The sequence below is a fragment of the Larus michahellis genome, chromosome 6, assembly GCF_964199755.1.
Source record: "Larus michahellis chromosome 6, bLarMic1.1, whole genome shotgun sequence".
Taxonomy (NCBI): domain Eukaryota; kingdom Metazoa; phylum Chordata; class Aves; order Charadriiformes; family Laridae; genus Larus; species Larus michahellis.
The window spans coordinates 70,340,741-70,368,146 of NC_133901.1; the positions used below are offsets into that span (position 1 = coordinate 70,340,741).

The 27,406-nt window shown below is 41.3% G+C and overlaps 1 protein-coding gene across 2 annotated transcripts in view; it reads right to left on the bottom strand.

Moving 5' to 3' along the window:
• ADAM12 (ADAM metallopeptidase domain 12) overlaps positions 1-27,406 on the bottom strand; it is a 190,301-nt gene that overhangs the window by 3,386 nt on the left and 159,509 nt on the right. Inside the window, exons 13-22 of one of the 2 annotated variants that reach the window (XM_074591861.1) lie at positions 26,471-26,560; positions 24,331-24,526; positions 16,742-16,850; positions 16,437-16,635; positions 13,877-13,954; positions 11,364-11,472; positions 8,139-8,274; positions 7,389-7,497; positions 6,588-6,770; positions 173-300 (exon numbers count right to left, since the gene is read on the bottom strand). In XM_074591861.1, the coding sequence (XP_074447962.1) occupies positions 173-300; positions 6,588-6,770; positions 7,389-7,497; positions 8,139-8,274; positions 11,364-11,472; positions 13,877-13,954; positions 16,437-16,635; positions 16,742-16,850; positions 24,331-24,526; positions 26,471-26,560 (1,337 nt within the window). Of the gene's footprint in view, positions 1-172; positions 301-2,352; positions 4,809-6,587; positions 6,771-7,388; positions 7,498-8,138; positions 8,275-11,363; positions 11,473-13,876; positions 13,955-16,436; positions 16,636-16,741; positions 16,851-24,330; positions 24,527-26,470; positions 26,561-27,406 lie in introns of those variants that run through there. The other variant, XM_074591862.1, reaches the window with a different exon arrangement.

The following is a 27,406-nucleotide window of genomic DNA, read 5'->3' on the forward strand; positions in this document are numbered from 1 at the left end:
TCCCTGCCCAGGGCAGGGGGGTTGGAACTAGATGGTCTTTAAGGTCCCTTCCAACCCGAACCATTCTGTGATTCTGTGAGTAGTTACAGCAGAGCATAGTTACTCAAGACATTTTAGACCCGTCATTGAACGAAGTGCTAACAGTCAAGGCGTTTTGATTAGAAGAACTAACCTTGCGGGAGTAACGTGAGGCAGAGCTTTCGTGTGTCCGGGCACTGCTGTGCACGCGCTGTTATAGCGCACTTTGGTCAGAGGGTCTGCTGGTAGAGGCTTCCGAGGAGGGTTTGGTTTGTGGGTTTCCTATTATAAAACATAAACGTATTAGGAAATAAAACATATTAGTCTTTGGCACTAGCATAACGTATTTAACATAGCAACAATTGAGTTAAATTGAAGATGAGTTCAAGTGTAGTTGTGACTTACTCATATTTAAATGAGTAAGCCATAACTTATTTTTAATTAACCGGGTTTTACATTTTAAAACAAAGTTTTAATACTGTATTTTGATGATTATGTTTCTTTTCATTCTTTACTCTAGCAATATTGGATGCATCTATACTGGAGTTGATGATTAATTGGTGGTAAATGAAAAAAACGTAGATTGAATATATAAAACTGTAAAAGGAGTTATATAAAAATATGGAAACACTAGAAACCGCTTTAAAATGCAAATTCAGATGACCACAGAAACAAACTGCTCAAGTCTAGTTTGAATTGGTAGCATCTGTGGAATTTTTTTAGAGATGCTGCTGTGCTTTCATTCTGTGGAATTAAATGATTCATTAATAAAGAACAGAAGTCATCTGCTGTCAGGCATGAGCTAATGTCTCTTCTGTGTGGTCCCTGAAACATTGCAAACATGGTAACGTGTCTATTTGTGGTCTTCATTATGAAGAACTGGGATAGATTAAGTGACTTGCTCAGGGCATACAAAAACTCTCCAATGTTATCCGAAAACTCACTTCAGATCCTTCTACTATTTGAACTGCACAGTCATGTTTTTTCTAAGTAATTTTATTCTTTACCATTAGTATGCAATAACTACCATTAGTAAAGTTGACGGAAAAGAAACAAGAGCTTACAAGCCTAACCTAGCTAAAAACCTCCTGAAAGACGCAATCAAACCAAGCAATCAGAGGCACAAATTGCTCCCGAATAAAGGACAAATTTTCATTATTTGCTTTGAGCATCCCTTTGTTTTCTCACTTTTCATGGCAAATGTTTGCTCTTTCAAGAAGAAAATGCAGGTTAACTACCAGAAGGCATTTTGATAAAGAAGAAAATACGGAGCTTAAGTAAACCTTGTATGTAGTCGTCTCAAATTTGCCACAAACTACATTTTAAAGCTGTGTACAATGTCCCTTTTCTTTTCCACTACTGACATAACATGTACTAGTTCTTGAGTGAATAAGAAATAGCAACATGAGAAGTTTTTTCTTATTTTAACTTATTGTTGTTGCCAATCTCTCATTCCATATAAAAATGAGTCTCAACTATCATCCAGAAGAACTTCTTCCACTATAAAACAAGATCAACACATGTTGCTATAAGAAGCTTGTCTGTGAGTTCTGTCTTTAGGGAAAAAAAAAATAATTGCATGTATTCTTGAGATGATCAGAGCTGGCAAATGATTAAATAAACAGCATGCTTGTAAATACTCTATGTAGCTTTATCTCGTAGGGCTATCCTGTTGAAAGTCACAGAGTTTAATTAAACACCTGCAAGGAAGTTCTTCAAACCATGATCATTTCCCATGACACAGAACTAGAACCCTGAAACGATTAAGAGAAGAAATCTTACCATCAGGGTTACTTAACCGAAGGTTACCTTGTGCACTAAATTTCTTACACAATGAAATCTTGCTGTATGTGTTTTGAAGTGAAAAATACCAATTTGGAACAAGCTAGATAACAGCAGAAACCGATATTTTTAAATAACTGAATTATCTCTGCAGAAAACATAAATAATAATATTTAATTATTTTTCTTAAACTTTATGGCTTTTAAAAAATTATTATTTATTACATGGGAGAGTATATGGATCATCACCTCGAGTGTGACAGTATTTAAAAAAAAAAAAAGAAAAGTTGTAACAAACACAAACCCATCAGCATTATAAAGACAGCAAACAACGAATGCGTCTTTGAGCACCAAAAAGCCTTTATTCCCTTGATTGCCTTCACAGAAGTGGCCTTTTCCCTCAAGTACTTTTACATGATTAATCACATGAATTAGTCTGATCACATGAGTATTCAGCTGTGTGCTTGATCAGTCCCTAATTGTTATTGCATGATTTGTATTTACTCGTCAATTGGCAGAATGCTTGGGTATCATAATTGGGAAGAGGAACCGATCCAGGCTCAGCAGTCTGGAGAAACAAAGATCTGAAGAGCTTAAGATCTGGTAAGGATGAATGAACAAAGGAGATCTTTCCTTGTTTGTTTGTGTTTATTAGCTGTGTCCCATGTCCAGTCACCACCTGCAACACGTGGTAGTGGAGAAAGATTGACTTTCTGAGAAGCTCAGAGCAGCGAAGTATTGATGGACCCTGCCCGTTGTCTTTTTCCCCCTTTTTGCAGGGGAAGCTGGCTGAAATGGCTAATCCGTATGTGCTGATCTAGAACAGCTCTTCAGCTATGGAGCGCGCATCTTCTCACGGCTAAACATTAAGATAATCTTTGATGCCTAAACCAAAGGAATTCTTTAGGTCCTCTTATTCCAGAAGGAGCATCCACGTGAGGAAGTATGTTGAAGCAGCAATCATACTGTAAATATAACTCTGATGGGTAGAAAAGTCCAACACCTGATTTCCTGATTTCTTTTTTCTTTTTTTTTTTTTCCCCCAAGGCTTTTAAAAATGTCATCTTTGAGTAAATATACTTGAGGAGGAAGCAGCAAAGAAGCTTGACAGAAAGTCTAACGTGGCGAGCTGCTAAGAAAGGGTAAAAGAAAGAGGGGGAAAAAAAAAGGGAGGGAATGCAGATAAAAATGAAGATGGAGAGTGTGTAATGGCAGAGATGAAAAATGGAGGGGAAATTCATATTAAAGAGTTGTCAGCACAGGAAAATGCCCCCAGGAAAACATACACCTTAGAAGCAGAGGAAAAAATATTTGAAGAAATCAATCCCCTCCCCCAAACTGACTTCAGGATGGTCTTTTATATTCTTTATGTGCCTCAGGAGAACCCAAATGGATACCGCTTTGTATGTTAACACGTGTGGAAACCTGCTGTAGCCTTTGCTGTCCCGGCAAGTCCCTAGCACAGCTCCTAGTACCACCATGGCTGGGCTTCCCTGATTCACCTCTCTCTCCCTTCTCCCAGCCCATTTTTGTCCCCTGCAGAGCTTCAGCTCTTCAATACAAAGAGTTTCTTGATGGGTTTCTTTGTCCAGTTTTACATCAACAAGTTAGCATTTAACGCATGTAGTCTCCGTCTGTATTTGGGGAATTACTGTTTTAAATATTGTCACGATCTCCTTTTACAGCTAGAAAGAAAAACATAATTCTCATATCGAGCAGCTACAAAGACATCGGGTGCATGGAGCTTTAGTTTGTTTCACCGATAGATTTTTTTTTTTTTTTAAAATAAGCAACTAGAAGAAGGTTCTTGCCTGAAATGCAGTGGGTGAGAAGGGCCTTCCCCAATCTGTCTTGGTGGGGACTTAATTTGTGTTAGCCCTTTGTGCCTAAAGCCGGCCTGAGGTGCCATAGGAGAGATATTAACACGATTAACTACGGCAGAATGTGCAGAAGGTGAGCCCAGCTTAGTTTTACTAGGGGAAAAGTAAAAATACAAAGCTGTATTTCCTGTAATAAAGATGAGCTATAAAATATGTGATGTATTTTGCTAATAAGATGATGACAGTACCCGAGGCAGCAACCGAATGCTAACAGTAACAAAACCAAGTGGAAGCGATCAAATTGGAATGCATGGACTTAACCCCCAGTCACTATAAACCTGCAACGTTTCCTTGACTTCAGCGGTGCTGTGCTGATTTATATTGGCTGGGAATCTGGCCCCTAAATAAAGTATGTATGTTTGCCTTGCGAGAGCATCTGAAAGAAGAAAAAGCTCTTTATCAGTCAAAAGATTGTTAAATATTAAACTTGGCCACAGTTCATTTGCAAAGTTTTTTTGTGTGTGTGTTTGGTTTTGTTTTTTTTTAAACTATTTTACTTGCATCTGCAAGGAAATTTTATAGCAAAATAATAATCCATTCATTGCTGTCTCAATAGCCACTAGAGGCAAAAAGAGAGTCTTAGAGTCTACTCAGTATGCTGTGCCTTAGTTATTCACTGGTCAAAGCCTAGAAGCGTCACGGAAGTAGCTGGTGCTTATATATATATATGTACCTCTCGGAAGGGAGAGGCAGGAGGAGGCAGCTGTGGAGCCATAGAAAGAATAAACGGTTTCGGATACTCTTCTTCGGCACTATACTGCAGTACCGAGCATCTGGATGATATTATGAATGTAGCAATGATTTTTAAAGTGCTTCCTCTTGATGACCTGATGGATGCACTTCCAAGAGAGTGCTGAAGCCATACATCAAGTAGTATCTATATAAACTAGACCCAAACTATTCTCAAGTTAATTTACTTCTTCCAAGCTTTGAGGGAGCAAAATTGTTAACTTCAGAAGAAAAGATTTTCTTTCCATACAGCGTTTTGTGTGTCCCTAGGATATAAAAAGGAGCTATTTCTGACGGTCTTGAATTGAGGTTATGGACATTTTGAAAGAAGTCACTCTTGCTTATTCACTAGGTTGCCTGGAGTTGATCCCGTTTGTCCTACTTCCGTTTCATGCAGCAACTGAAAATTGAAAACAGGGATATTTTGCTTGATGGAGGATCCATCTGCCAAACTGAAAAGCTTTTTGGCAGTTTCAGATCTGTCAGTCTTTGGTAATGATAGGAGTAGAGAGATCTGGTATTCTGCCTTGCCCTTTATGTGGGATTTGAAGGGGAGGACACTTAGGAACATGAATTGTAGTGGCACATTGGGCTGCTTTGATGTGCCGTGACAGGCTGGGGCAGATACAGATGCACCATCAGCGTGAGAAATGGTTACTTGCTCTTGGAAAGCCTTTTTTCCATCTCTCTTCTGCTAGGGGGAGACAGCGTAAGCTAGTAAGTTGCTAGATAAGAAGAAATAGAAGAAATTCCTTCTTTTTTTTTTTTTTAAGTAATCTTCTGATTAAGAAACAGAAAAGCACTTGCACTTAAACTCTTAACTTTGACCACTGTGAAAAATGCAGAATGTTTTAAGGAATGCAAGAAAATAAACAACGAAACCATTGGTGCTACAGACAAAAGCAACACGAACCAACGCTACTTCAGATTTCCTACATAATTGATTTTGGAAAGAATCAGTATTTCCCATTCCCCTGAAAAGTAAAATAAATACCTAGCAAGATGGAAGAGGGAAGAGGAGAAAGCTTAAACACTTATAAAAGCTGGTCTAACCTGAGTGATTCAGTGTTCAGACAAAATTAAAACTAGACACGCTTTTTCTGCTGTCATAATACATAAGCACACCGCCATGGCCGCTTGGCAGTGTCTCCTCCCTTTTTGTTTCTGTGTTGTTTTTACAACCACTTTTCAAAGCACTGCACTTCAGCGACTGTTTCTCATAGCCGTATCCTCCTACAAATCATTGGGAATGGGGAGTAGCTCACAGGGTTGCTGTGGGAATAGGATGCTCTGTCCTTGGACATCCCCATAGGTGCAGATGGGCACAGTCACTCGGGACACAGCTATCTGCGTACGGATTTGCAGTATGTGCCTCCAAATCAATGTGATACTCATTTAAGATAGCTTGGTGATAATGACATTCACTTCATTTTAATCTTGTACTATATCCAGAATAGCACAATGTCAACGTAACAGAAATAGCTGGGTGCCTGATTCCCTTGCTTGGACACAGTCACGCTACAAATACAACCAAAAGAGAGAAGCCAGTGACAAGAAAAGGGACAATTTAATATAGACAGCTGCACAGACAACTTCATCTACTCCGAATATGGCCTTGAGATGCATCTTATTACAAAAAAAAGGGTTGCCAGCTCTATTTAAATGTTGCAATGAAAGATATGTCTACATGAAATAGTGTGGGTAATTACAAGTCTGCTTTTCAGGTCTGTGTTCTGGAAAAAAAATACTCAATTCATAGATCCCTTGGCAGAAGAGAAGCACATCCAAGCTAATATACCTTTTGCTCTTTCACAAGACATCTGCAAGTTGACTTCCTAAACTATATCACTGTATTTGGCACCTTGCTAACAAACTGTACAGTTTCCCCTCCGGTTGGGCAGATGGCAAGATGAGCCTGTGTTTGCCTGTTAATATGGAGCTTGTTTATACTCTTGTGCCTTCTGAGCAGTGAAGAGAGAGTTCAGGATCCTAAATTTTAGGATCACAACCTCAGCTGGCATAAACCAATATATCTACACTGCGTTTCTAAACTCGTACAAAGAAATACTGTGAAAAAAGGCCAATATGAAAGATGAGAAAACACTTTGTTCCTCTTCATCACATGCAGATACTCACTAAATATTAAACAGAGAGAAGCATAAAGAAAACCAATGGTTACCTGGGTGAACCTCAGCGAAGGGTTAGCTGGCAAGGGTCTTTCAGGCACAGCTTGGTGACTTGGCAGCTGGGGAAGGGGTGGGAGGACTCGCTGCGGTGTTTTTAATTGTGGCAAATCGTGTGTCTTCACAGGGTTACTGATGTCAATGATCTGATATGGCAGCGGTCGTCTTGGACCATCTCTCTGTAAGAACAACCCCAAACAAAAGTTATAAACTTCACGAGTTGAGATAAGCATTGCTACTTTAAGACCTCTGTTATTCACTTGCTTTTCTCTTCTACTCTGCTTTCGTCTACCTTCAACACCTCTGCAACCAGAGACGCAATTAACAGCTTCCAGAGTCCTACTCAACCATAGAATCATAGGGTTGGAAGGGACCTCTGGAGATCATCTAGTCCAACCCCCTGCCAGAGCAGGGTCACCCAGAGCAGGTGGCACATTCAAGCACAAATCCTTCACCGCTCAGACGTAGTGTTCTGGTGTAAGCTGGCTGGCTCTGTCCTGCAGAATAAAGTATTTCTTTTCTCCACTTGACACCTCCACCTATCTAAAACTTGGAAGATGTAAATGTATTTTGAAGCATTGGAAGATGTAAATGTATTTTGAAGATAATACATTTCTTCAAAATACATTTTGAAGAAATGTATTATCTTCTCCCATTTTACATATTATTAGTTCTACATGAAATTAAGATCATGTAATAATTGTGTTTTAATTAATGACTTAAATGAGATCCAAAATATACAACATGGGTTTTTTTTTTTTTCTTTTTTTTTTTTTTTAAACTATTTAGGTACTCACTTTTTGGATGTTTGTATTTTGTGGCTTCATGATGAGATTTTTACTGAGAGATGTGGTATGAACATGACTAGGCTCAGATGAACTGGAAGGTCTCGCTGGACCCACAGACCTGCAATACAAACATATACTTATTCACCACAACATTCTGCTTTATAACATTTTATTTTCAAACAGTAGCCTCTTTTCAGAATGAGATTTTGCAAGGACTTTGCGACTTTTTATAGTAAACAAGGAAAGTAAAAATTGTCTAGCGCTCCTGCAAGAATAAAAATAAATATTGATTTTTTGGAAACCAGTAGTCTGTTAAATTAGGTTCTGCAATCTGTGGAAAAGCAGCTTTGTAACACCCAAGAGACTATTCTAATGAATCTCGCATTTAAACAGTAATGACCTCAAATATGAAAGTTTCAGCTCACTTGACTGAGTTTAGATAAAAGGCCACGCAGTGTAATGAAACTATTTCAAGCAAATGAAAATAAAGGCAATACTTCCTTCACTTCTGAATTTTTTATCACAAAAGAGAAGAGGTACAGAGTCAAACCAAACCCTGTATTATTTACTGACAATCAGCAAAGTCGAACTAAACCAGGAAAAACACCGCTGTTAATACTTGTAGCATATTTTTGTTAAGGCTGGCTCTTTCTGAAATATTCACATCGTCCTGTGATGAACGTCAAGATGAGAGCTGCCACGTTTACAGCTACTCTCTACTGATATCTAGTGGAGTATAACTAGGGAAGAAGATCATACCTTAGTTTCTCTATTGTTGTCTTTTTACTTGTAAACAGCCATCTCATGAAAGTCTTCCTTTTCAGATACATGATTGATCCAGCGAAGACAAGGCACAGAACGGTTATCAACACTCCTATGGTTAAACTCTTATTATCTGCAACAAAACACATTGAGTTAACTTCTGCCAGGAGCCATCGCTGTTGAAAGGTGGGCTGTGGATGGAGCAGGACATTGTTGCCTGGCCCGGGTTTCTAACTGCAATGCAGGTGAAGGTAATAAACTATGAATTAAAGACTAATAAGCTCTTATTTCTTCTAGCCTGATGCTTGAATTTTGCCTGGTTTTAAAGTTGCTTCTTTAACATCTGGGGAAAAATTGGTTAAAATATAATGTTGTAGGTCCCTTCCAACTGAACTAGTCTATTCTATTGTAGTCAGATATCTAGGTCCAAACATGAACACCTCTCTCTGCACCTATATTGAGGTCCTGCTTAGGTTGTCACCTGCAAATGGGGCCATAAGGTGCGTGGGCTGTTGGCCTCATCCAGCCACCCACAGGGTGATGGCCATAGCAATGCCAACTGGCACCTTCTTCGTGGGCTGCCTGCTGCCAGGGTGGGAGGGAGACAGAGGCTGAGAGGGAAAGAAAAGGGACAGAAATGCCCAAATCATGGCTGGGGTAAAGCGCAAACTATTAATTATTCCGTCCCTCAAACACAAGCAGTAACCCTAGCTCCTTTCTAACCAGAATTTTAAGGGTTTCATTGCGCTTTAACACTGGGAAAACAGCCTGAAATCTGGGCTACTGCGGCCCAGCCCAGATGGCTGTCAAGTTGAATCTGGAGGCAAGCGAGGAGTCGAAGGAAAGCCTTCAGCAGCAGCCTTGTGTGCTCTCAGAGGGATGTTCTGTTTAGCGCGGGGCTGCAGCCTTCTGTACTTGTTCCAGTTTTCAGAGTGCTTTAAGCTGCTTTAAGTACCTTGCTGGGACCTAAGCGAGGCACAACGGTGAGGTGAACCCCGACTAGATGACTTGCAGCTGAAAGAAAGCCTTATTTTTAGGAAGAGGCAAGCAGCAGCTCTGATCCTTACAGATATGTGATATGGCCATTGCCTGGAGGAGAGGATGTTGTGATTCTTCAGGACTGCTGACCTAAAAAATGCACACGCCTGCAGTAGGAGAAACAGCTTTAATCTTTGCTCTGGTAACCTATCATCACTGTCTCAGTTTTATCCTGATTGATTTTCAGCCAGCTGGCTCTCATCTACTGGCCTGAACCCACTCGGGTGCCGGGGAACACAGTCAGCAGCACTGACCGAACAAGCTCCACGTGGGGCTGGATGGGGCATGAACGCTACGCTTTTTACCTTAGAGCGCTGCGGAGTCATAAATCCCTCACCATCTCTAAAAGATTAATAAAATCGATAAGCTAAGATTATGCAATTTAAATTAATTAACACTTCTACCTAACAATTAAATATTTAAGGCTTCTTTGTAAGAAAAATACAGAGCGTCAAACACACATGTTTATGCTAAGTCAGGTGGGTAAAATCAGTTACTAAATACTGATGAGACCGTGTGCCTTGTTTGACTAAGCTGAAAGTATTTTACTGAGCTAATGCTTCTGTAATTTGATTTAGAGATGTGCAAACTCAGATCATAATCCAAGCCACCCCATCAAGTGCTCGTACTCCAATCCAAGTGTCAGCGATAGAAAATTAGGTCCTCTAGCAATTTCCGTATTCGTTTATTCCCAGTATTCCTGCATGTAGCACTGTCTTTTGAGAAAAATGGTGAAACTACCACACTATATTAAACTGGTGTTAAAACAATTTTCTGTTAAATTGAAGAGTTAGCTTCCAAAACACAAAACGCAGGAATTATCAAGGATGTTCTATATTTGCCTTCTCCAGTTAGTGTTGTCTGTGCAGCATATTATTATAATATATTTTGTAGTTCCCCTGGATACTTAGCTTTCAGGTGAGCTGAAAATCGACTGTAATGCTTTAGAGCAAGTCTTAAAAGGAAACATTTAACACACAAGTAATCACATTTGTTCAGTGCCTGAGTGCGGTTTCTTTGCTATCTTACCCGCTGGTAGGTATTTAAAAAAAAAAAAGATCTTTCAACAGTGAAATCGTACTGTGAAGCTTTGTCATGGAAATGACTGATGTCATAAATCTACTATTACAATTCACTGCAGGATCTGGCATGTAGAGAATACAATCCATTTTGGTTTTGAATAGCATTATTCATATGAAAACATGCAGATCATTCTTCCGGCAAGTGTTAGTCTATATATGTATATGCGAGTAGACTGCTTGTCCTGTCACTTACTCAGACATAAATCAGAAAAATCTCTGTGGCAGTCACTGAAGTGACAGTACTCTGGGGGAAAATTGGCATGTGATGATTATCAAATCTTATAAAAGTTCACAATGTGTAGAAATAATTCTTTCTGAGGTTGGCCCAAGGTGAAGTAAGATACTATAGCCAATGTTCTGCAGATGGAACAAGGGGAAATTGAAATACAAGTTATGGAAAATGCGCATCTCCTACTACTATCATATGTGAGGACGAATTCTAGTAAATGTGTGACAGCTGTCTATAAAATGTAGTTTTAATCTGAGATAGTCAGAAATCTGCTGTTTTCCACAATACAAAAGATCCTCCTCAGAAGCACAATATCAAATATATTTCTGATTTTTGATTCTGCAGTTATTTTGCATTTGTAATCATTGCAATATCCACTCTTCGTTAGGCACCCAGCTACAGAAGCAGGTTATGTGTACGATAAGGTAGTCCTGTCCGGATGCACTCGGTGGAGAACACCGGAGCTTGGCATATCTCAAGGTGAATCCAAGAGTACTGCAGCGTTCATCTACCATGGCAACAGGATTAGCTCAAGCGTGGGAGTTAGCTCCTCATCCTCGCCTTAAATCAATACCATTTCCTACTTATTGCAGTGAGATACTCAACATGACTATGTATCCTGAAAAAAAACAGAAAGGCAAGGAAAGGCCAGGAAAGGCAAAGAAAAAAAACCACCTGGACCACTGTGCCTTGAGTTACGCAAGAAAATTGATGCACGCCGCTAGCCTTGGTTTTGCTCCACTACATTTTCAAGTTGGTGCCAATGTGTTTGGATTAAGCCATTTGATTTAATGACTTATTTCCCGATCTTGCTTGTTGCATACACGACTCTCTATCACAGGAACAACAGGTAAAGCATGAATCACTACTAACCTGCTTGCCTAATTGGTCCGCTGTCAATGCTGCCACCAAACCCGGGCTTGTCACAGTAGGGGGGGGCCCAGTCAGCCTCGCAGTGACAGTTCTTTTTATTGTTGCAGACCTGCAAAACAAGACAAATGACTGAACATGAAAAAGATTACCCTATACATCGGAGAGCAGCACTGGCTGATAAGGCCCCCTAATCAGATAGTGACCCATCTGAAAGAAATAAAACTTATAGAAGGAAAGAGATGTACTGGTATCTCTCTGCTGGCATAACTAAGAGGGCATACAGCGACTCTGAATGCAAGACACCATGGAGTAACAGGGAACCTAAAAAAGCATTATTTATTTGGCAGGTAATTGTTTTGAGTTGCACCAGCTGACAACTTCAATAATATAAGGATAATCACACACCTCAAGTCTTATTCGCTCTTTGCCTCCAGGAGCAACGTTATCTGCTTTCTAACTTCTGTTCTTTCTGCCTTTGTACGAATAAGAGTCTCTCTACGCTGTTAATGCTGTAAAGCTTTGTCAGCCCACTTGAACACTCCTATCCATCAAGGATGGCACTAGGCTGCATGCTGATTTTACCACTGCTCAGTTCCCCCAGCTCTAAGATGGACCAGTTGCTGGAAGAACATGTGAAACTGAAATCAGGGCTGAGGGAAACCTCCCTTTGATATCGCACCTTCATTTTCTATATGGATACAGTCCTCAGTGGTTTTAATCTGGGTTAAGCAACAACTAGCAAGACCTGATTTACCAAATGCTCTCTGCAGAATAAGAGAGCTCCAAAGAGCTCTCACAGAATCATATAATGGTTTGGGTTGGATGGGACCTTAAATATCATCTAGTTCCACCCCCTGCCCTGGGCAGGGACACCTCCCACCAGCCCAGGTTGCTCCAAGCCCCGTCCAGCCTGGCCTTGAACCCCTCCAGGGACGGGGCAGCCACAGCTGCTCTGGGCAACCTGGGCCAGGGGCTCACCACCCTCAGAGTGAAAAATTTCCTCCTGATACCTAATCTAAATCTCCCCTCTTCTAGTTTGAAGCCATTGCCATCATTAACATCAGTCTGTTCCCACTGCACAGAGCAGAAGGAGCCGGTAGACTCACGCCGTTTTCCTCAGGAGGTCCCACAGTCCCAAACACCCACCAAAAGAAGGGCCGCTTTTTATTTCCTTTTGCTGCCACACAAGTAGTGGCTATGTGACTAATGCAGAGGCCAAAGCTCCATGCTGTATCGACAGAATACATGAACTGAACGGGCGTAAAAATTTGTCGCAGAGGACAAAATTGGGACAGTCACACGTAGATGCTCAAAATGATTTTTAAGGAAACTTTTTGAGCTTAGGGATAGTGGTCAATATGGTCCTTAATTCTGTGCTAACACTGATCTACCACCACCACGGAGAAACCACACAACAGATTAATAAATGGGTTTCTGAGTAAGACACTAGGTAGTTCACAGGAGGCTGCAAATATGCATTTTTCTGGCAAGGTCAGCCAGCAGGCTTTCAGAAAGACTATACTGGCTGTGTCCGCAGAGTCTTAAAATATCGTTCACTGGTTACGGTCATGTAAAATGCAAAAAGAAAAAAAAAAAATATTTACTTTTCAGAGACAGCAAGATAACTAAAAATATCATTTGTTAAGCATTATTTCTTAAATTAAAGCTCTACAGGAGTTCCCATCCGTAATTCCACAAGGTCATTCTTTTGCTACTTAGGAGTCACCGGAGGTTCTCCCTCGTACGGACGTAAAGATGCCAGCCCAAGCTGATGCTCATTCCAGCACAACGCCAACATGCAGCACCATCAACACTGCACAGTTTTTCAAATGTGGGATGATAAAATAAGTTGAATCAAATTAAAATCCCTTCTCAGGAGAGGACAGAGAATTTCCTATGCCTCTTCCAATGTGGTTGCAACAGCTTTTCACAGAAACAAACAGCTCATCAGCCAATCAAGGGTAATAAGGCATAGCTTGACATAATTACCATTTTCATAATATAAACTAGGTTTCAGAACACTGATACTATTAACTGATATCATCACTTTTGCATCCTGCACCACTTTCATACCATGAAACTCAGCGATATGGTCTTACTTTATTTTAGTAATTTTGGAAGTGCTATTCCATTTGAATCTCAATTCGAATGCATATTTTAACTTCTCTGTATCCACACAAAAACTGTATTTTTTAGCTGTTAATGGGAATTCTTCATGAAGAAAGGTTAGACTTAAAACTGCTTTGAAGAAGACAAAATTCCTTTTTATCACAGATTGTTAATTAAGAACAAGATAATTACTACCTGATAAATATTTCTTTGTTAAAGAAAAATAATTTCATCGCTTGCAGTTCAAATGAGGGACACTGAAAATGGAAATACATAATAAAAACATATTGCAGTGACGGACTGATATATTCCAAACAATCATAGATCCCAAAGCTATTACATAAAATGATTTCTTGTCTAGTGTTTATTGTCTGATGGTAAAAAAGTGTTCCTATAATGCTTACTCCACGTCCATGGCACTTTGTTGCACATTTATGTACACCAAAAACACTCGTATTCTGGCACCGGCGATTAAGGCAAATCTGCAAAATAAGAGAAAAGGAGTTTTAATAGGGACAGAACTGCTGGCGCTCACACGGCATCACGTCCCTCTCCAGCTCCCTACATCTCCTCATCCATCAACGGTGCTTTTAGCAGTGCAAGATTTCCCAATACGCGCACTGCATTGCCGACGTTACATTGACAGAAAGATAAGGACACCAGAATTAGGGGTCGTCGTCTTCTTACACCTTTGTAAGTCCAGGTCCAGCTCTGCGGAAGCCGAATGCTGCTCTCGATCGGCATCCTGGCCAACGCTGAATTTCAGACATAGTTCGTATTGGGTCGATGTGCTGAGCTTGTAAAGAAACACTCAAGAGTTTCACTGAAGTGGAACTCGTGGTGAGCTGCTGGGGCTCTGGGATTTTTTAAAGCCAATTTAAAAAAAAAATGCATTTTGCATTTTTTCAGGACCAGGAATGCATTGAGCAAGGTTCTTTTCGTGTACCTGATCTGGCTGCATTCATGTCTTCATGGCAGCAGATGGTTCCTCGAGGCAAGGTTCAGGTCCCCTCATGGTGTAAATGAGCATAACTGTTTATATCAATAGTGCAATACTTATTTGTGCTAGTAAAGAACTTGGACCCAGGACAGCCCGAATATTTAGCTGAGGGCACTGATATATATGGGCTCGTCATTGTTCTTCAGCAAAACTGAGACCTTTCTAGGAGTTTTCCCAAGCTAAACATCTTTTTGGGTGTCAATTATAAACCAACCATATTTAAAGTGTAACAATAATAATCTTATAGGAAATGGACGTAAACAAATGGCATACGCGAAGTAATAAAATTCAATTTTTTTTGTTTTCCAGACATTACAGGTAAACTTTACTGTGCCAATATAGCTGAAAATTGAGGCAAAGCAAGATCAGTACCATCTAATAACACCATCAAACAATCAAATGACTGATGAAGATGCAATGAGAATTTATCCAACTCAAAATTGAGAAAAAGAAGATATTAAGACTGGAATAACTGTTACTATGCCATGTTGACCAAAAAAAGAAAAAAGAAAAAAAATCACTGCACAATTTTGCTCATGTTTAACTGCAGTTCAGTTCAGTAGTACTAAAAGTCCGTCACAATAATTAGCATTAAGCAGGGAACAGTGTTGAAGGAGACGACAGGGATGCTTAATCAGGGCACTTATCCCCTGGGGAGAAGGAAAAATGGGAAGGAAATTAGAGTGAATTGGCATCAACATGCACGCATGTAGAGAATATGGTCTGATTACAGCAGTATTCACAATTCAAATATTCATAGTGCAGTAGCTCACAGAATTTTGATCACATTAAAATGGCTGCGTTTCAAATTGTGTGTCTTCAGCTTAGAAAACTCAAGAATATTTAAATTCATATTCTTAATCCATAATACAAATGCACTAATGTCCTCAAAGTAAAACATACAATTTCATAAGTATTAGCCTGTGTATTCTATAGTGTGTATGTGTATGATTAGATAGATTAGAAAGATTAAATACTCATTAGTAAAACATAATGGGGTGCTTTCTCAGCGTCGAATTTTCTTTGAAAAGACATTTTACAACAGATTGACTTAGAAATGTTGCAAGGCTTGTTTTCCTGTAACAGAGCTGCAGTTTCACTAGGGACGTATTTTAAACCCGTTCCCAGTGCAGTGCGATAATCCCACATAACTCAAAAGCATTCAGAAATTCAGAGGCTTATTTGAATGTGCCACAAATTATCAAAGCACTTTTTTTTTTTTTCTTCCTTATTGCAAGTAATCCACCGAGGGTGTGGAAACCTTCTTCATTTCAATAGTTCTTGGAGTCTTTTCCATTGCTCCCCCCTGTAAACTCATGGCTGTCTCCCACCTTTCTCCTGTCTTTTTCTCACGAAAGAAAACCTAAGAATGGGACAGCCATAGGAAATCTGGACTACATTCACACCGGATAATTCACAAAGTTTGCAAAATACAATTGCAAAAATCAGTTTTGGTGGCTGAACATCAATGGGTTTCTATTTTTCTAGTAGCATATACAGAGATAGCTTTTCCCGCAAGAAAAAAAAAGAGGAGGGGGAGCCATAATCAGCAGATATAACACATTTTGAAACCTAAAGTGACGTTAATGACAGTTTTGTAATGCCATAGACACTGGGAAAGCGAATACATTGAACTCCTCAGAAACTCATTCACCATCCTGTAAGGTATTCTGCTGTACTTATTTGCAGAAAACCTCTAACATGGACAGATACTTGGGACTGCCCTCAAAAAATCAGTAATAAACTTAAGCAACTTTTATTGCATCTGCAAATCTGAAACCCAGAATACTGGCCAACAAAGGAAGGGAGTAAAAATCTGACTCAGTGTGAGCATGAGAAACAATTCTTTTATGGAAAAAAAAAAAAAAATATCCCAAAGCAAAACCCGGTCAGTTTAGTACTAAATACTTGGCAACATGAGAATAGTGATGTTCTCCTCGCTTGGGAGTATTTCAGAACCTTACTTTTCCATCTTCACACTTGGTTCCCGACAGCACGAGCCCAGGGTCGGGCATATCATCCCCCAAATACACGTGGGTACCACGACACAGAATCTTGCCACCTTCCTGAAGTGGGATATTAGTTTCTATGGAAACAGCATTGGTACCAATTACGGGTCGATTTGCTCCTCCTTGACACTGAATTTTGCCACATTTAGCATCTCTGAAGGAAATAAAGAGAACCAAAGATTAATTAAATAATTTTAGATGTTATAAGCCCTCTCCCACCACCGTACATCTGGTCCTGTGTTTGTAGGGGGAGACCCTACCTGGGTTCGCATTTAGCAAAGGAGCTCTTGGAGTCTTTGCCACAGTTGCCGTATGGATCCCCTGCAGAATTGACTCTCTCAAAGCAGATCCCAGGAGCAGGTTTCGCACCTGAAACAAAACCTAATCAGAACTTTCATCTCATACAAGGTGTTTTCAATAATTTTCTTTGAGCTCCGCTGATGCTTTGGGGGAAGGTAAGATGCGCTCTGCATAGCGATGAAGCACAACAAAACAGGAGTGCTGGATCAGCATGCTAATCGAAGAGCCTGGATGTGCGGGTTTCCCACTGTTATTTGTCTCTCTTGGCAATGCTGAGCAATAGAGAAAGCAGAACTCATTCTCTTTTAGAATTTCTCTAGATGATATCCCTCTTGTGAATCCTCCTAGGACGCAAAAACTTTTAACAAATGCCAAATCCAGTTTGGTGAAGAAAGACAAAGGCCAGCTGGTAAGTCAACTCCCTTCTTTTTACAGGAGTCCACATTATGCTAGTGAGAGCCCAGGAGCTGAAGCCAGAGAAAATACTTTTCAAGAAAGGCCTTTTTAAGTGCAATTCAGAAGAACAAGAAACCAGAAAAAATCCAGTTGCAAACCAGGGTGCTATATGACTGTAAAAACACGACAACATGCTGTGGCAAGGAGAATCCACTGCTGTTTGCAGAAGCTAATGTACTGAGGAGAGGAAGGGAACCCATCCCCACCCTAATCCTCAGCAAATCCACTCCTGAGAGGAAAGACCGACTTGAAAGAAGGGTTGTTTCTACCATGGTGGTAGAAGTTGGAATCTGGGAAGACAGGCAGCATCTGGTTCTTATCTACTCTAGGATTTTATGAAGGAGACATATCCTAACGGCAAAGGAACTTCCCAGATGGGAGTAGTACTGGAAATGTTTGTGCAGACAGATTACTCATCCCTACATTTTAGAAGTTAAAAGGTACTATTAGAACATCGATTCTAATGTCTTATACAGACAAGCTCCTGTCCATTTTCCCCTAGAAAATAGTTCTGAAAATAGTACTGAATATCTTCTAGGGAAGATACATGCGTTCACCTGAAACGTCTACGAGGTGGAAGATCTACTTCCCTCATTTGACTTGTGCAACAATGAATTAGTCCCTGTATTAGAATTTAATCCCTTTGTTCCATTTCAAAGTGTGGCTTTTATTTCCAGCCAATAATTGTTGGTCCTTCCAAAATTAAAAGGCCCTTTGCTAGGGCTCTTTACTACCCCGTATTTTCTTCCCATGAAGACAATTAATAGCACAATCAAGTCACTGCCACCATTTCAAGTACTTCAACAGGCAGACTTGCTTTGAGGAGACAAGGTGGTGAGGAGATAGACTGGCTAAAACTCTTAACAGATATCTGCTAGATGCATTTTTGTACTTTTGATAGATCAGCCAAACTCAAACAAAAAGAACTGGCAACAAATGATGTGATAGCCTAAAGGCTGAGAATATATAATTTCTGCAGTGTTCCCTGATCTTTAACAGAGACAGAATATCTGAGTTAATGTTATATTTTTTTTCAAATGTTTTGAGCCACTTCCAAGTGCGTATGCCTCTAACTGTGGGTAAAACATATCATTTATTTAAACCATCCTGAAGATTCCATTTGAAAGCCTTCAAAGAGGAAGAAGGTTTTTTTTAAAAAGGGGTCACATTCCTGGAGACGAAAATACAAATATGATTCTAAAACTTCCAATTAATGTGGATCTTTTCACTAATAACTCAGAGATTAAAGCCTCAATTAATTATCTGCATTTCACAGTCAGAAGCTTGACTAATACTATATACTGCTGAACAGCAATCTAATGCTATTAAGGACAAAATATTAAAACTTGGAGAGGCTTAAGATGGCACCCTCTTCTCCTTCTAACATTTTTACATACTGAAACTAGAAAACCCAGAAAGAAAGGCACAGAAGGAACAGAATGTGAGCTGCTGCTTCCCTGGGGAGCAGGACAAGAGCTTGAAATTCTTTGGAAGATTACGATCAAGCTTGCTGAGTTCAGAATATTTCTCAAATCTGGAACTATTAAAAGGGACTCACACAGGATTCTTTCGCTTCTTTTCATTAAACCACAAGCAATAATCAAAAAATCAACAAAAGCATCCAGACAAGGCACTGTGCAAAAAGGAAAAGTAAAATTTCCATTTTCAGCATGTAGATTCCTCCTCGTCTTTCCAGGGCAGGCACATTAGCTATTCAGCTTGATACAAACATTAACATGTGCATATACTATGCCAGCTTCAGAAGGGAAGGGGAGGGAAGGAAAAAAATACGCTGTAAGCAAGAGGCCAAGTAAAACTGCTTTTTCTCCCACATCTGCAAAGGCTGACTTGCTCAGACCTACCTCGCCAAAGGAATAACCCCCCAGCCATCTACCACTATCATATGCGATTGCTCTGGGTCTCGTTTTTTCTTGGCCGGGAGCCTCTTGCCCCAACCAGTTCAGGCAATGGTGTAGCGTCGCAATGACTGGAGGCTTCCTTGGAGATGTGTCAGCAGCAGCCCAGAGCTCAGACACACTTTCCCCAGAGTGGTGTGTGGCTCCAAAAGCTGCCAAAAGCAAAATGAATGCTCACATCCTGCGCTGTGACTGCAAGTGACCTAAGAAAGACTTGTTACAGAAATGGTGTTAAAAAGAGAAAGGGCTCCCTGAAATACTAGGATTTTAAGGTATTTGTCTTCCCCTTTCAGCTGGTGAAACCTTTTTGCTTGATTGGTTTTTTTGAATGTAGAAGTCAAGTGTGCTACACATGATGGAAAGCAGCCTGCAGGAAGAAGAACACATCTGCAGCATCCTTGCAGGGCTCAGACAGTGAGCTTTAACTCCAACCAATAATACTTGACAAGAAAACAGATCTCATGGAGTACAAAAAAATGCTCCCCTGCCAGGCTCGGAGCAGTCTGTGTATGAAAACACCTGGTACCCAATGATCATCTGCAGCTTGGAAACCAAAATCTAGCTTCAATTTCTGTCTTTGGTATCAAACCAAAACATGTTGTTGCTTGGGATTTAGATGGCTGCTCCCTCTCCTGACTGGTTTCTCACAATATTTGGACTTTTTTATAGATGAAAACATCAGAGGGTAGGAAGCTGAACAGATGGAGCTACCAAGTTAAAAGGAGGTTTTCAGAGGATGCTTAAGGAAGAGAATTGTAATGTTGTGTTTCTGGAGGAAACCCATTTATCATGATTGCACTGTATAAACTGAAGCAGCAAGTCCTGTCTTTCTCTATTTCGCTACCTCTACAGGCGAAGGCAAAATGGTTTGTGAGGGATTTCCAGAGGTTATTAAGTGCTTTGAGCTGGATGAGCAGAGTTTATTTCACTTTGCTATTGATAATTACAGTATCGTGACCCCGTAATTAAGGTCCTGTCAGCCTTTCCACGCCAAGCCTTATTCAAGGGATTAAATCAGCCACTTGAAACTGCGGAAGGTCAAAGCTCACCACTGCAGTTGTCAGCGTGGAGACTTCTTTTCCCCCCCCCCCCCCCCCCCCCCCCTCCAAACGTGTATATTGATGAGCCTACTTCTCTCCCTATACGGCTGCCAAAAAAAAAAAAAAAAAGAGAGAGAGAGAGAGAGGTTCCGTGCTTTTGGAAGCGCTCCAGAACCGCCGCGCGGGTTCGGACCGGTGCGAGAGCCGGGGCCAGGAGAGCGCACGGCGCGGGCGTCCCGCGGGAGAGGCGGGGCTTCTGACCATGGTGCTGATTCCCAGCGCAGGGCGACGCCCCCCGGACAGCGCGAACGGGACTCAACCCCGGCGCCAACGCTGGCTCAAGACCTACTTTAACAAAAAATACATACAGTGTTTATGGGCGCGGAGGTGGAAAAGGAACCCCTCTGAGCAAAAGGCGGGAGTTCTGTTGCTCGGAGCATAGCGACAAGCACCACGAGCAACTGTATAAATTCATGCAAGCATAAAACTACTGTTCTCTGTCACGTGATTTGCACCCGGATTTTATATCTCATTAAGTTTGTTTTACCGCGCTGATGATGCAAAGCAAACTTTCCGCGAGCTCCCCTTGGCCTCTCTCTTCATCTCGGTGATCCCTGTTGTTAGGTCCGTGCAAGAGTGAGATGGGGTTGAGCTGTTATTTGTTGCGTTTACGAGATGCATTTTTTGCATCTCACTAGCTCCGTGAATATGGCTGAATGCCTTTCACATCTCCAAGAGAAAAGGCCTGGCCATAAAGCTGTGATCATCAAAATATTTTGCTTTTACTGAATTCAAATCTTTACGGTGCTTGGATAAACTAGTATTTTTAAAAAAAAAAAAAAAGCACTTAGCACTGGTTTAGTCGGCTAACTTATGGCGAAGCCCATCTATTTTGCCTATAGGGTTGGACCTGGAAAAAAAACGCAAAGCTCTTACACCAGTGACAGGCCTTTGTAACAAATATTGACATTAAAATTAAGACTGTTCATGCTTAAACAAACGGCCACGTCTATGCAACTAATTTAAGTATGTTCTAATTATTAAGTCAATGCCTGCCACTGGCTCCCCCAAATCACTGCTTTTGGCCCTCTCAGGGAAAGGAAGGAAAACACACTGACAAACATCTCCTTTCCTTCTCCCTAAAGAGTCATTTTCTCGTCAGTGTAGAAAAAGCCATGAGGCTAAAGCTGAGAATCTTCTACTCCCTGGTAATCAATAATTTCTCTCTTTTAAATAGCTTTATCTGTGTATCTAGCTGCTCCCGGAAAATGCCAGTGGAGTACCAGACATTGCACAGCTGCATTACTATCGATGTGTCTTTCAGTCACACCACTATCAATAGGTCACATCAGTGCAATTTGATATTTTTGAACACGAAACAAAAAAGGTCACAAGCAATTCACGCATGTTGCTCCTTAAGGATAAAAAGGACATGAATTAAGGTGAGAGAGAGAGTAGAGAATTTTACGTGTTCTGTGAGCAGACTGGAATGAACTTGGTCTTTAAGAGGAATTTATGGCTATTTTCAGAGACTGTCCCTATGTGCTCCTCCCCTCTTTCACTCCAAGCTTTCCACGCTGTTGGAGATAGGGAATAGCAAAAAGTATTCCTCCGTTTGATTTGAATTTATTTGTTGAAAGCGACAAAAAGACCCCACCAAGGAAATGCAAGTACCTCTTTCTGGAAACAGGTTCCTATTGCTCAACCTAATGTTAACAAGCTCTGACAGTGCTCATCATTTTTCTTTAACTAGATCTAAAAATATTAAGATTGACGTTTATCATTGGGCTACTGGACATCCGTAACCTGACGAATAAAGGAAGATATATAAGAGAAGACATTGATAAGGAATTCGATATACTGAACATTATTTTAAGAAAGTTATTGTATTTTGTTCTGCATGGCTTTCTCCTACCGGCAACAAGAAAAGAGGAATTAACGTAAGTTAACTATGATCTGTTTTCTCATTATGGTATTGAGTTTTCTTTTAAAACCCCCCTCCACTCCAACACTCGCAGTTGCTGAAAACAATTTTAATCAATTACAACAATCTGGTAAAAGGTTCAAATGTATCTTTTTGATACAATGTCCAGAGACAACATCTTAGAATGTCAAGTCTCTCTTTTTGCTACAAGCTAAGTTGGAAGGAAAGTTCTTCCATCTGTCCCATGATATTTTCCCAACTATTTTTCCCAGCTAGCCTTCTTCCCATGCCACCCTGCGTCTGCCAGCTCATACTCCAACCAGATGTCATCAAGTGGTGGATATTCACCTCCCTAGTCTTTAAATCCAGAATATAGGCCTTGGTTTTCACTTGAACCATATGTACTAAACTGTCTGAAGGTTTACTTTACTGGCATTATTTCTAATTCATATTTCCAAGAATGTGATCAGAATCAAGCCTTTCAGTTCAGGTTTTGTAATGTCCCATCCTCCCTTTCAAAATCTTTATCCCTGGCTATTCCCAAGACAAATAAGGGTATTCCAGTTAAAGTCTGTTTGTGCTCCGTTCTTAACAAAGTCATCTTTCTCATAAGCAGACCCCCATGGCCTTGACCACTGGAGACTCCAGCCACAGCAGTGCCCATATTGAATAGTCCCAAGAAGGAAGACAAGAAAGAATTAGGGAAGCCTGGGGAGGGGGTGGGGGGGGTGTTGGAGGATGTGCTGTGTTGGGAAACAGACTTGGCAAAGGAGCTGCAGCAATTCAGCTCCCTGACCTTTAGCTGAATTTTTCTCAGTGACTGAAGTTATTAACAGTCCGACCGAGTAACTTTCCATGGCATGGGAAACTGGTTCATAAGGAGATTTTGCTTTATACAAGAGAAAATGTTTCTGTATCCAGGGGACTGAAAATCCCAGTATGACTAAGACTGGAGGCTATAATTGTACGTGGCTATATGAGCTCATATGAGCTCTACGACGCGAGTGGGATTTGGAGGAGTATATCAGGTACGTGGTTTGTTCCACGTGGGGAGATTAATTTTGAACTGGAACTCCTCTAACGTGTTCTTATACCCACACGACCAATCTAACCTGCTGTCTGCATCAGTGGCATTATTTCTTCAGATGCTTTAATGCTCTTTAAAAGAAAAATTGCGAATGGTCTGAGTCCCTGTGAAGATAACAGATAAATCCTCCAATAGACTTCTGATGAGGGTTTTGACCAAGGGAAACATCTGTGTGTTATTATATTTATACCTAAGTTTTGGAACAGAGTCGAAGGCAGAGAGATAGTGAATTGAAAGAGAGTAAGGGAGATGGAAAAAATTAGTTTAAAAGAAATAATTAAATCTAGCTCTAAATAATGCTTCTCTTCAGGAGAGGTAAAAGTGGTATTCCCATTTGAGAGAAGGGGTGAGATGCTGAAGGAGACACGACTTGTCGCCAGCGATGCAGGAGGCAACAGGAAAATGCTGAGTTAGCACTTGTATTCCAGTGGAAGGGCCACAGGACATTACAGAAAGGTGAATGCTTTCCTGGGATATCATGTTTCGGATAACCCAAGAACTCATGCTATTAGATTTTTGCTAAAAGTAAGTAAATTCCCAAGGCAGAATAAAATCTCTTTCTGCTTCGGTGTGTACTCTGCTAAGAGTACTGTCAGGAGGCCGGTTTACAGCGTAGAACCAATTAATAAAATACACACAATAATACAAGAATCCTACGTTAATTCAAATACTGAGACCTGTTTTGGGATGTAGACAGACATATATGTTTTGCAGATGAGCAATTTAGAGCGCAGAAGGAAGCTTAAATACCAGTCTAAAAAGGGATGTGATTTTAACCTTTCAAGAGCATTTGGCGCTGGGTGGGATGACCTAAGGCCATTTCGAAGTCAGCATTAGATGATTTGTCTAAGTTCACCCAGCCATTTGCAGCAGTGTTGCAGAATGAGCCTAGTTACTGTTGCTCTCTACATCCTGCTGCAAGAAACGAACACGACAGCAAATCAAGGATAAAATGAATCACGAAATGATTCCCTCATTATTCAGTTCCCCTATTTCTGAAAAGAATAGGTACAGATTGGTACTGTATAAAATTCCTCCAAAACCATCCATAATCACACACTTTTTTTTTTTTTCTTTTTTCCCGAGTCTCTCTCATAAAACCAGATCTCCTGGTTCTCAGGCTCACCTTGGCCCCAGAGGGTGATACACTGCTGCTCGTGGGTCTGGCATATGCCGTTGTAGCAATAGCCGTCCACCCCGTGGCACGCGTGCCCGTCGTGCAGGTACACGTTCGCTGGGCAGTGAGGGCCGGCTCCCGTGCAAAACTCAGGCAGATCGCAGGAATTACTTGACTCTCTGCAAGAAATTCCGGCCGGCTTTAACTGCAAAACAAACAAAACCCCTTAACTGCTGTAATTCCAATCAATCAGAGGTTTGCAGTGGTACAACCCATGCAGCACACGAACAACTCTTTCCACTGGCTCTGCACCAACTGACCGCAGAGGACAGTATAAGGATTATGCAGCTCTTAAATACATTTATGTGACACAGGTTGGGAAGGGTTTGGCAGGAAGGAGGCCCAAACTGAAGCTGCAGCTGCAAACATCGCTCACGTGGCTTAGGTCAGAAGGTAAACCCAACCTTTTATTGGTTTTCAAATACGAATCAAAGTTTTCACAGTGCCTCCGGCAAAGGATGCTCTCTAGCACTGACCAAAAGTCAGACCAGAAACCCTTTCATCCACGTGGCCTTAACAACGCAGCAGTGACCAGGGCAGTCAGCTGATCACATAACACTAAGTTATGTGGTATCACAGAATCACAGACTGGCAGGGGTTGGAAGGGACCTCTGGAGATCATCTAGTCCAACCCCCTGCCAGAGCAGGGTCACCCAGAGCAGGTGGCACAGGAACGCGTCCAGGCGGGTTTGGAATGTCTCCAGAGACGGAGACTCCACCACCTCTCTGGGCAGCCTGTTCCAGTGCTCTGCCACCCTCACAGGAAAGAAGTTCCTCCTCATGTTTAGATGGAACTTCCTATGCTCAAGTTTGTGCCCGTTACCTCTTGTCCTGTCGCCGGGCGACTGAAAAGAGCCTGGCCCCATCCTCCTGACACCCACCCTTTCAGTATTTATAACTGTTGATAAGATCCCCCCTTAGTCGTCTTTTTTCCAGGCTGAAGAGACCCAAGTCCCTCAGCCTTTCTTCATCAGAGAGGTGTTCCAGTCCCCTCATCATCCTGGTAGCCCTTTGGTGTCCCCTCTCCAGCAGTTCCCTGTCCTTCTTGAACCAGAGAGCCCAGAACTGGACACAGTACTCCAGATGTCTCCTCACCAGGGAGGGGAAGGATGACCTCCCTTCCCATGTTACGGCTCATGAAGCCACCAGCCCACCTGACCCCGAATTCATTTGCCTGACAGCTTCCTGGGATGGAGCGGCATTTCCTCCAGGAAACATCGCCCTGTCACGGGCATCAAGATCTTCTTCAACTTAATTATACAACTAGGTCATGTAACTGTTCCTGTCCTGTCCTGATTTCCCTGGGTAACTACATTTTTTCAGCACTGAAGGCAGCTAGTAGGCAATGGCAGAATGTGCCAATCTGAGCATTCACTTATCAACAGCAACCGCAAAGGATGGGTGTGCTCCGGGAGCAGCACTGAATTTTAACTGCATCACCACACAGCGCCTTTGGTAAAAAGCAAAAAGACACAAAGACTGATTTTGCTAAAAAGCATTTGCTAGCTGTTTTGATAGCTCGCTGCTACTGAGCTTTTAGGCAGATGGCTGCCACAGACACAATGGAAACTTGCTGAATGCTTTATTAGCCCATATGCAAGAGATGGTCTGAGAATTCAAGAAGGTAAATGCCTGTGGCAAGTTGGCTTTTTATAGTATGTTAGGAGTCCACAAGAGCTGATGATCTGCCATTAAAAATACATATGCTGTTGACAGAATTAATATTTTAAGAGTCTTCCCACAAAAAGAGGGTCCAGCATTTAATGAGTGCTTGCCAGAGCACAACATCCACATAAGCGTGAAAAAAAAATCAAAGCATACAAAAGTTCATGAAAAGAGACGAGGTTTTGCATGAGCAAATGAAATGGGGACAAACAGCGCAGACACCATTTAAAAAGTCCGTTGATCTGCTCCTTCCATGAATGTTACGGTTTCAGAATTTTTGGAATCGCTTACGTGAAAGGCAAGCATCTTAATGCTTAATGATACCAATTTGCTTGTTCTGCCTCCATGCTTACTGCTCGGCGGTTGGGAAGACCGTGGAATTCCGCCCACCCCACACCGGTAAGAAACGTCTCCGTTGGTTCACCTGGCAGCCTTCGCAGCAAAGTCCATGCGCGCACACTGCTCCCGCTTTCAAAGCACAGGTGGTTGCGTTGCAGCACGGGTTCGTACATTCCTAGAGGGAGGATAAATTTAGAGCAGACAACTTTCAGTCACAACGAGCTGTAAATCAAGAGGCTGCCTATAGCTCCGCCAAGAAAATCTAGGCATGAAATAATGAATTATGCATGAAATCCCACAACTCGATCCAGTCAGTCTTGTCTGTCCTTAGATTCGACAAGCACAATAATTGTAGTAAAACCAGAGAGGCCATTGAGGAAGGCTGGTTTATTCTAGCTGTGGATCCACCCCCAAATATCACAAACAACTCAAGTATGCCGATACCAATCCTGATGCAGTAGTATGGTGGTTTATTTCCACAAAAATCAGTGGAATGATGCCATTGCCTCCTGCAAGGATCCAGGCCCTGGGTTACAGTTACCGAGCATCACCACTACAGCTCTCTGCCTTGTGATAGTTGCTCACCAAACTTCTGTATTTCACGGAGGCTGGTGGCTGCCACGAAGAAAGCTGATGGCACCATTCCACGTAATCTCTTAGCAGGGTATGCCAGTAACAGAGCTCTGAGAAACAAAAGGAGTATGAACTGCATCCTCGCTAACTGATACATCCCACTTTCACACTTACGGATTAGATGGTGGCATGTGTGGGCTTTTGCAAACTTTATTCTCCATAGAATGAGCTAGTAAGAAGCTTCGGAAAATAATGGGTTTGTTTTTCCAAGATTATGCTCACAAGCTGCAAGTTACATCAGCTGCGCTGGAATCTCAGCTCTCTAACAAAAATAGCAGCCGATAAAATTGCTCTTCAGCTGCGTTAAGTCAGTTTGACTTAACAAGGGATCACTAACAATATAGGGAACACAGGAAAAATAAGTGGGTTAGAATGATGTTCACAGCGT